Genomic DNA, 11,442 nt, shown 5'->3' on the forward strand with positions numbered 1-11,442 from the left:
TAGAGAGGAACATAGTGGCATTGAATACCTTCTCACTGCATAACTGCGGGTTACAGAGACCCCAGTTATAACATAAAGATCCATTGATAGCATCGCGTGTGAAAGCACAAATTAAAGCACAATAACTCACACAAAGTAACTCACACCAAGGCTGAAGGAGACCGTTACCCTTGTCAGACTTTAACATTGGAACGGTGTGGTCGTGTGGTATGTCATGTGATAACCTGAAAGTGTCGGGTTCGGATTTTGGGCTAGAGTCGACTACGTCATCTGTAATCGAGAGAGTTCTGGTGGGTACTTTAAACACCTTACAAGGTCAACATTAACATAAACACATACATGTTCATGTTATATCAAATCACCTAAAAAATTACTTATAAATGGATGGATGTAGGGAGTGGATTTTCAAATATAACAAATATATTAACCATAAGCATAATCTTTGAAATGAACTGAAAAAGAAAATAAATTTGCTTTGCTTTCCTAGGAAATGGTAACTAACAATTGTTTCTATTGAAAAAAGCAAGTTTTTTTTTCTTTTTTTCTTGTCAATTCAAAGCTCATTATTGTCAACAGAAGAGATGATATTCCAAAATATTTTATTTCTACTGAACCGTGTTAATATCAAACTAATTCAACCGGTAGCAATCAGAATAACTTCGGTATCCATTCATTGCCCGCAGCTTGTCGCCTATAGTCAAATTAGTTTCTAATTAAAACAAAATAAAATGTGAAAGTACATATACACCATAACTATGAAATGCTTCATGCATGTTAGTTAAAACAGGCACAGACAAAATAAATCAAATAAACGTTGTTAGGCTGACAATTGTCAGTAGATAATGCATCTGAGTCACGCATACGTCATGAAACGTCACGATTGGCCACTAAACATTGTGATTAATTATTATACCTGGGGTGGGGAGATGTTGGAGAACAGAAACCAGTTGTTGTTACATTGTAAACAAAATCAAAACAAAACAACAACATTTCAAGAAGTAATTAATTTTTTAAAGGAAAAGCACATACATCAACTCAACGTTACTAATTACTTGCACATGCATCAAAATAGTACAACTGTTGAGTCTATTACGACGATTTCTATGTACCAAAAGGTAAGAGTTCACGTTGAACAAATAGGCCTTTGCAATCAAACTATAACCTTTTTATCCTACAGTTCTATAAAGTAAACTTATTTTTACACCTAATGAGGGTATATGTCGCTGGAACACACAACACGCTCACGATCAGGGGAAGATGTAGGTCAGGGACATAACATCTATATCATATTACATAATCTTCACTTCACCCCCTCCCCACCTTTGTTCATGTAGTTCATGTCATGAAAGTCTAAACTACTACACCCCTCCATCACGCCTTGGTGGATAACACTATTTATATTAGAGTCAAAGCTCCACATACAAAAACTCAACCTCGTTAATTGTAACGAAGAAGATTGTCAGTAAGAGCCTCTATTCAATCACAGTTCTCAAAGAATACCAACTACTTACCTATCTACTCTCTGTTTTCATCATGCTTGTGAAATCATTTGTCCTTGAGATCATTTGTCCTGAGATCATTTGTCCTGGGATCATTTGTCCGTGAGATATTTTGTCTGATATATTTTGCCTGAGATCATTTGTCCTGAGATCATTTGTCATGGAACCATATATATATATATATATATATATATATATATATATATATATATATATATATATATATATATATATATGTGTGTGTGTGTCTGTTTGTGTGTGTGTGTTTATTTATAATAAAATTACGTAACGTACCACAATAACGTTTTACAATTATTTACTTTTTTTTAAATTTTCGCTAAGCTAAATAAAAGTTTTACCTGACATAGAATGATCAGAGTAATTTACATCGTGTACAGAGTCAACACTTTTATTCTCTTGTGTTGTCTTATCTCCAGCAGCCATTGCTTGATACTTGATACTTGGTGCAGGAAACTTTTAGACATGTGTAACAAATATGGTTTAAGGATTCGATTTACAATAGTAAAAATGTAAAAATATTTGGAATGCATTATAAATGTTTTCAAAAGCACACAATCTAAAAATATAAAAATCAACGTCTTTTAAACGATATGTTATCTTTCCAATCAGTATATTTTGAATTTAGAAAACACACAATAATTTTAAAAATAAAGATGTAGGCCTATATTACAATACATAAGATTTTAAATGTACGACGTAGTCTATGGAAAAAAATATGTATAATATAAAAAGTTTAGTGATGTATCTTTTTATTTGACATTTGTCGAATATTACCGTTATAAATTAATAATCCAACAAAATATTTAAAAATAAAAAGTAAACCTCTACTATATATTATAATATTTACCAGAAATCGTTTGTTTAAGTTCAAGTAGGGCAGTATTTACTGTTGTTACTATAGAAACCACTTCTTTAAAATCTATTTTTGCATCTGATGGATTGTCCAACCATTCCAATGTTGCTTGTTTTATCTGGCCATGCGATAACATAGACGAGGATTGAAATATGTAAACATTTATGTGCTCATTTATTTAAAACCTAAAAAAAATCTGAAAACTAAACTGTCATCATTGTTGTAATGGGTGTTTTAAGTAATTCCACTACCATGTATAAATCTATTTACTGAAGGTATGTGGATGGAAAATAAAATTTCATATCACCCATTAGCAAATTATTTGCATTAATAAATAGCTCTTAGAAAAAAAGCTTTGGCGTTTGTATTTCTTAAGCAGCTTAATAATGTTATCTATAACATTATTAAGTCTTGTGAATACATCGCTATATGAGATGTGCTTACCTGCTGATCAAAGTCACTTAAATTATTTTTCAGCAAACTATTCATCTCTTTCAGATTATTCAGCAATTGAGGTAATTGCTCCTTTATAGGAATTGATACGGCCATATGTATAAAAATATAAACTAATTTAATTTTAATGAAAATTGTGTTTTTGGAATATATTCTTTATAATTAAATATGTTATTATCAAAAGATATGTGTGAACCTACCAGTCCATTTACATTTACTTAGACAATAATTCGTTTTTGTGATAACAAAGACAAATTAAGCTTCGTTAGTTCTATCCAGCACTATAAATTTACACCAACAACTAATCTAATTTAATAATGGTGAGCAGGGTAGTGCATAAATACAAAGTGATATAATTAAAATAAGTTTTCTTACCTCAGCGAATTTTTGACAGAATATCTTAATGTAATAAATCATAAAATGTGACATGTAAGGTGAAGTTCAAATTTTTGTTAGAAATAATGTCTATATTTTGTATGCTTTGTTTTCCTAGGTGAAGACAGCCTCTACTTGTGGAATGAATAACTATAGTTAGCATCTACCAGAACATTCCCTAATGTCTGATACGCTTACAGTCTGTTCACAATAAAACATCAACAGCTGGGGTTCACAATAAAACATCAACTGTTGGGGTTCACAATAAAACATCAACTGTTGGGGTTCACAATAAAACATCAACTGTAGGGGTTCACAATAAAACATCAACAAGCGGGGTTCACAATAAAACATCAACTGTTGGGGTTCACAATAAAACATGAACTGTTGGGGTTCACAATAAAACATCAACAGTTGGGGTTCACAATAAAACATCAACTGTAGGGGTTCACAATAAAAAATCAACTGTAGGGGTTCACAATAAAACATCAACAAGCGGGGTTCACAATAAAACATCAACTGTTGGGGTTCACAATAAAACATCAACTATTGGGGTGTACAATAAAACATCAACTGTTGGGGTTCACAATAAGGGTAACAGCGGTAGGCACGGAGACCTTTTTTCACCAGGCCGTTTAAAAAAAATAAAAATATAAAATTACTTTGCTTTCTCTAATAAAAGCTTTAGTAACTAAAAGATGTAAAACAAATATCATTTTCATGTCTGTGTCAGTCTTTATTGTTTCTTATTTAAATGGTAATTAAGTAAAGAAATACCTATTTGTTTAGTACAAAACTAGACACATAACTTTTGACACCCCTATTATACTATTTAAAGCGGAGTGATAAGTTATGGAAGTTGTTTGAAGTTTTGCTAAACTTAGTAGCTAATTAATAGCTAATCTAGATTTTTCTCTAAGCGACAGTGTGTGCTACATACTGAAGAACAACCACGGCTGTAGTAGATATGTTGAAATAAGGTGTACAAAATATATTTGTTGTTTTTGGTCGGAATATGTCTCGCCCCCCCCCCCTCCCCCCAACCGTATTGCGGTATGATAATTCCACTCCTGTATTTTGTGAGTTACCTTAAAGAGTTCTAGCGAGATAAATGTGAACAGCGACAGTTCTGTCCCTTGGAACGTGACGTCAACTCTTTAGATAATACCGGGATTTCCCGTTCAGTTATTTCGGTTTCATGACCAGCGTAGCAGTTGTCGAATGTTTGCAGAACGATTTTAGATCTAGATCTAGCTGTAAAATTTCCTGCAGTTATCTTTGAAGTAAGTGTAAACATATAATTTACATATCTTTAAATAAATATGTATACATTACTGATAACAATAAACAAAGAAAAATGTAATAAATTGTATGTTTTTTTTATTAAAAGTATAATGTTTATGAAGCGTAATATTTTTTAAAAATAATTTTAAAATGTACGTTAATTTTTATTTCGTTTAAGATAGTATTAAAACATTAAAATGACACTCACTACAGATAATTATATAATAAGATAGTGTGTTTAATATTTGTGTGTTACCTAAATTAAATGTTTTAGTTGAAGGCAAGACAGCAGCTCTAGTACCTGTCTTGTGTTGTCGCCATCTTTATAACCTGATAGAAGATATATTTATAGCAGCGGATTTTTCCGTTAAGAACTTTAAGGTTCGCCGTTCTACTTTTAATGAGGTACCATATAAATACAAAAGCATTATTTTTATAGTTTAACAGCTGTAATAGATAATTATTTAATGAAAAAAATAAAAAACGTTTCGTAGAGAGGGTAACAGCTGCAATGAAGGCGTTAAAAATATAATTCGTGTAAAAAAGTGTTGTAAAACTATTGGTGTGATTATTGTCATTTTATTTATGGAATGGTTTGTAATTTCATTTCAGTTTAAGATAAACAGACAACATTTGACAAGTTTCGATACTTAGTTAAAGTGTTATGTATTTTAGGTTTTCAAACACAGGCAGTAACCAAAGTTGAGTTGTTGTTTACATTGTGAGCACCTCTAACATATCCTCACTTCAAGTATCTACTTGGACACCAGTCCTATCTGCTTACAAATACTCGCGAAAAAAATTCTGGACAACGCCTCTCCCCTCAAATAAAGTATCCATAAAAAAAATTATCCGATAAAATCTTAAAAAATAACCAAAGTACTTTACATTTTTTCTATGTAGATGCGTATTTAAATCAGTATATCTATACATATAATTCTCTTCATGGAGACCATAGAAAACACCACACAGCTTAGCCACCACCCCCATCTCCACCTGTCTGGTAAGCTCTAGTTCACTCCAAAGGTTTACAATCGTAGAGCCGGGTTAGTGACGGCTATTAGGGGCAGATAATTTAGTATTATACGATTTAAAATTAAGGGGCTGCTTTCACTGGGCGGGGTGGGTTTAGGTGGGATGTAGGGGGTGGTGTACTGTCGATAGCGGCGTATGCTACGTCTGCAGATCTACATATATTTGCACTTGTCTCTCTGTATCAAAGACCGTTACACGATTATACATCATGCTACTCTTATTTTACCTGTGTAGTTATGTTCAATGAAACATGAATTATTACAACAAGTCCGTCCAAAGCAAAAGAGACTAAGGATTGGCATTAAACCAAAAGTCTCTGTCCTCTGTTATCTATCACATTGACTTATGAGACTAGCAAAACAATGTAATAAGTGAAGATTCTTTTTTTAAACCAGATGCCTACACGAATTCAGGTAAAGGTTGTTACAGAACAGATACAATATTTGGAAGAACAGCTACAAGTTCTGGAACCTGTCATTAATTTTATGAAAAATGTAAGATTAAAACATCTAGAATCAACTGCTAATTTTTAAAAACATATTATTTTGACACTGTTGTGTTATAACAATTTTTTTCTTTTATTTTTCTAAACGCATTTTTCAAAAGTAAAATTAAGTTCTCCAACTAATTAAATTGTATATATATATATATATATATATATATATATATATATATATATATATATATATATATATATATATATATATATATATATATTAAAAGATTCAAATTTGATTTACTTTGTAATATTTGAAAACCAACAAAGTATCATTTAGACGGTAGAAAGTGTTTTACGTTTGACATTTTCTCATAAAATAGCCATACAAAACGTGGCCAGTTGAAATAATGTTTATGTTTGTGATCACCAGGTTGTTACAAAAAGTAAGGCGTGGCTAGAAGAAAAAACTGACCAATCATCTGTCAGCTACATCGAGCTATCACAAGAACTGGACACAGCAGCTACAGCATTGTTGGATGTGACGTCACATATTTCTGGTCAGTTTTTTAATTCACTTTAAAATTTAAAATCTCTAACCCTTCTGTCAAGTAGCGTAAACGTTTGGTCCGAGAAAAATGCAAAAATCCCTCTTACAATTTAACTTAAAGAAATGGCACATACTAATGTTAAAGGATATAATATCACTCTCAATCCACTATAACACAACATATTATTTTGTTAGAGATTGAAATATACCAACAACTATTCTTTAATCAATAGTGTAATCTATAATATGGTTAGCATGTAGAATTTAAAATCAACTGTTGTACTTCATTTATTCATATAGAGCGTTGGATAGTAATAACTTAATAAAATAGTTTGTGATTTTTCTTTAAACGCCTTGGTTTAAAATTAATGTTACTCTTTCAGTTTATAAATTCAGTATACACTTATTAGTTCAATTTAAAATAAATTAGTATGTAAAGCAATGTAAAATAAATTAGTATGTAAATCAATTTAAAATAAATTAGTATGTAAATATGTAGACCTGGATAATTTAACAGAAGGAAGAGATTAGTTTTTTTAGCGAATAAGAATTTCAATGAAATTTGATTTCCTAAATTTTACAAAATTTACTGTAAAAAATTAAAACACTTTGCAGCGTATTATAAACAAGCTAAAGTCTTTAGAAATACTGCGTTTACAATAAAACATTATTCCTTAAAATGTAACTATAATAAAATTCTAAACCCAAATCCCACAGATAAAGACAACAAGGATGTCAAGAAACCAACGCCATCTTTACCACAGCCTGACACACAGACAACAGCAACATTCCTAACAGTAGAATCTACAAGACAACTCATCACACAAGTTCAACACTCAACGGGTATGTCTTAGTTTTGTATACAATATTAAATGATGTACGGTTTGATACTTTTTAATTTAAAAAAAAAGAAAAATACTTTAATTTTGTTTTGTATTCTGTTTTAAAGAACTTATTTTTCAAAATTTCATTCCTTTAAAATTACAAACTTATATTTGTGACTATTTTCAGTTGAAGAACATCCTGACCTAGAGCGTAGACTCGCCTATATTGAAACAACACTTTCTTCACTACAGGACACACAACACAAGTCTACAGATGACATATCAGAAATAAAACAATGGAGAGACAACTTTGTAACAGAACAGCGTGACATGGGGGTAAACATTGAACAACTGACTAAAAAACAAAAGCAGAATTTTAAAAATCTCAGAAAACAAATAAGTGAACAAGATAACAAAACAAAGGAGCTGAACAAAGAAATTGAAAGTTTTAAAGAAAAAGAAACTAAGTCAAACAAAACACTAGAGAAACTTTCTCTAGATGTGAAAGAATATGAAAACAAATTACTCAAAATAAATAAAGAGATGCAAGCTAATACAGATGTAAGAGACGGTATGAAAGAAGAAATTAAAAGCCATTCTGATTTGATTGTTTCTTTACAAGATGAAAATAATAAAACCTTGGACAAAACATCAACCCAATTTGAAAAGATGCAATTAAAGGTAAGTTTTAAAATTGCAGTCTTATTTTTACAAAGATCTATTCTTACTTGCCAGGTAATTAACCTCAAATTCTTAATTAAGAGGCAGTCGACTAACTTAACATATGAACATAACTTTTATATAAATGCTATGTGAGTTTTAATATACAATAAAAATAATTAAATGTATGAATCTTCAATTATGATCGTCTTTAGCACAGTGTTATGTACAAACTCCTACAACAAAAGTTGATGCCCATTGACAGACTGATTCAAATCTTTAACCAGAACTTGGAAAATAGGAAAGAGCGAATAAATAAGGTATGTTTGTAATGATTGTATTTAAATAATCCAGAACATTGATAAATCCCAAATAAGTCAATAAAAGTCTGTTATTAGTCTATATAATATGTCCATTATTTTTTTTAATTTACAGAGAAACAATTTTAATATTTAAATAAGAAAATATTTTGATTCATTTTCAATTCTAACAAGTTGACATTATTTTTTTTTACTTTAGCGGGCCAGTCCCACATCATAGCCTATGTAGATATGTGATTATTTTATTTATTTTATTTCATTTTAGCTTGGTGAACTTGAAAATACTATTTCAAAGTTGATCAACAACTTTCATCTCATCGGTACGTTTAAAAAATGTAAAACCTATTTACATAACAATGGTAGATTTAATGGGAAATCTAACTTTTGATTTTATCAGTTAAATGCATAATAGTAAAAGCTATAACATAATTTATAATGTTAACAAATTGGTAAATGTTTTATACGTTTCATGACGTTTGTTTAATATTCCAACCTCAATCTCTCAAATTATATCTAAATCTTTTACTCTCTGTCTTTCTATAACACGGACATAACCACTTGTTAAACAAAGTTCGTTAGCCAGACAGACCATAACGTGATGTTTGTTAGCTAGATCATAACGTGATGTTCGATAGCCAGACTATAACGTGATGTTCGTTAGCCAGACATACCATAACGTGATGTTCTTTAGCCAGACAGACCATAACGTGATGTTCGTTAGCCAGACAGACCATAACGTGATGTTCGTTAGCCAGACAGACCATAACGTGATGTTCGTTAGCCAGACAGACTATAACGTGATGTTCGTTAGCCAGACAGACCATAACGTGATGTTCGTTAGCCAGACAGACCATAACGTGATATTCGTTAACCAGACAGACCATAACGTGATGTTCGTTAGCAAGACCATATCGTGATGTTCGTTAGCCAGGCAGACCATAACGTAATGTTCGTTAGCCAGACAATAACGTAATGTTCGTTAGCCAGACAGACCATAACGTAATGTTCGTTAGCCAGACAGACCATAACGTGATGTTCGTTAGCCAGACAGACCATCACGTGATGTTCGTTAGCCAGACAGACCATAACGTGATAAAGAATGGAACATTTTACTCACCCATAGTGCCAGTCTCTAGACTCGTGGGTTTCCGTCAGGTGTTTGTTTCCTCACCTGGTACATTACACCACCTGGTATGTCGGAGGTCGACCTACAGCGGTCCACCACAGTACAGTAAGACATTTACAGAGCTGCTGTTTAAAATTAACGAATTTTAATTACCGTCATTTCATACTTTTACGTTTCTACTATTAAAACTGTCGCATTAAAACCAGGAATTAAATCTAAAATAAAATAACTCTTACACAAAAAATTGTTAAATTTTTAATATCTTATTATCTAATTATTTAAACTAACGTGAAATAAACTATAGTTAATGTTGATTGTACTTATCGTGTCACCGGTTGTATAAGAATCTGATATGACAACAGAATAAAATTTGGTATTTTGTTTTTAATAGATAAACTGTCTACAATTAAACTATAATGTGAATACACACAGAATGAATGTAGTGCACGTATATAGTATTTGTTTTACTTTTGGTGACTTATTTCATCACCTGCTACACTTGTATAAAATTAATAGTTTCAAATCGTCTTATGTGATAAACTAAGAACACTAAAACCTAGGGCGGTACAAAACAAATAGTTAAAATTAATGTTCTTAAAGAAAAAAATGAAACTATTTGAAATGATTAATGAAAATGTACATTGTAGGAATCAAATAGTCAGAGCATGTATGAAATTAAAAATGTAAATCATACATATGTTTTCTAATCAACAGAGTCACGTGTATGTAACAGATATGCTTGTCATGTAAGGCTTGCTAATCCCACACCTGTCAGTGTTGAATCAGTTATTTCAACATTTAGTGAAGTACGTGAATATAACGGTCAACATTTTAATCAAACATCAGGAACATTTGTATCACCACATGATGGTTTATATCTTGTATATGTAACTCTACATGAAAGGGGAAATCAACGGATTGTAGTTGGTGTGGTGGCTGGAGGCGTGTGGTGTAAGTCTATAGAAGTGAAATGTTCCTACACTAGCGCTGCTGGGTCAGTGGTTGTTGACATGAAGAAAGGTCAAGAACTTTACTTTGAAGTGTATCTCGCAGAACAAGGCGCAAATTTAACCGGCTGGAGTAGTTTTACTATCGTTAGTTTATAGAAGTACAACACAAAACATGGTGGATGGTAAATTCTCAAAACAATAAAATATGTAACCAACTTATTAAACACACGCTAACATGGTTACATAAAACTATAATGGTTTATATGTTATTTGTTTAGTCATCATTACACAGTTCCAGCGCTAGGTGAATGATCAAAATATTTTGTTTAATTTGAATACCTACATGGTATGTGTTAAGATGAACGTATTGTTCTTGTTGAATATGAAATTAAAATCTAGAACTTTGACACATATAAAATGAACTATTTAAAAAAAACGAAGGCTTGAATGCGTTGACTAGAGAAAATAAATATTTATCTTAAGTATTAAAAAAGCTACAGCTGATAAATATTACACAACAACCTGATCTTTTTGGCATGGTTCTAGACTGATGAATTATACGAAACTGTAAAATATTACTAGAAACAAAAACTCTTCGTAGACTCGAAGGTAAAACTCCATTTTAGCGTATTTTATTCTCCGCCTCTTATTTACCTCCAGTTGAGCGTATTTTATTATAACAAGCGAAACACACCAAAACATTAGGAAAACACGATTTATTTATTTGTATTGTATTTTTGTTTTCACAAATGAATAAAAATGAATGTTATGAATTTGTAAATATTATGAAAGATACTGACAATAACATTTGTTTTGCTTCACGGTAAAAAAATAAATAAATTACAGTTATTCTCGAAACAAAAAGCGCTCTTGTGATTCTAGTCAGTAACAGTGTATGTGAATTAACACCTACGCAAACACGCACACATAAATAGCATATACATAAGTCTGACAATATATAGACCATAATATATATATATATATATATATATATATATATATATATATATATATATATATATATATATATATATATATATATATATATTATGCATG

At 31.0% G+C, this 11,442-nt stretch overlaps 2 protein-coding genes across 2 annotated transcripts in view; one reads left to right on the plus strand and one right to left on the minus strand.

Annotated features, from left to right (window-relative positions):
* LOC131947381 (kinesin heavy chain-like) overlaps positions 1-4,426 on the minus strand; it is a 64,887-nt gene extending 60,461 nt beyond the window's left edge. Inside the window, exon 1 of the mRNA XM_059308585.1 lies at positions 4,290-4,426. The gene's annotated coding sequence lies outside the window, so the exon portion shown is untranslated. The remainder of the gene's footprint in view (positions 1-4,289) is intronic.
* LOC131947388 (coiled-coil domain-containing protein 39-like) lies at positions 4,390-11,215 on the plus strand. The gene is made up of 8 exons (XM_059308599.1): positions 4,390-4,484; positions 5,916-6,014; positions 6,390-6,516; positions 7,224-7,349; positions 7,518-8,011; positions 8,206-8,310; positions 8,576-8,630; positions 10,151-11,215. Exons 2-8 carry the CDS (start codon positions 5,916-5,918, stop codon positions 10,540-10,542), a joined length of 1,398 nt encoding a protein of 465 aa, XP_059164582.1. The 5' UTR covers positions 4,390-4,484; the 3' UTR covers positions 10,543-11,215.
* The last annotated feature ends 227 nt before the right edge of the window (positions 11,216-11,442 follow it).

This window comes from Physella acuta, unplaced genomic scaffold (genome assembly GCF_028476545.2).
Source record: "Physella acuta isolate Inbredline_101_S28 unplaced genomic scaffold, ASM2847654v3 ptg000592l, whole genome shotgun sequence".
In the NCBI taxonomy this organism is placed as follows: Eukaryota; Metazoa; Mollusca; class Gastropoda; family Physidae; genus Physella; species Physella acuta.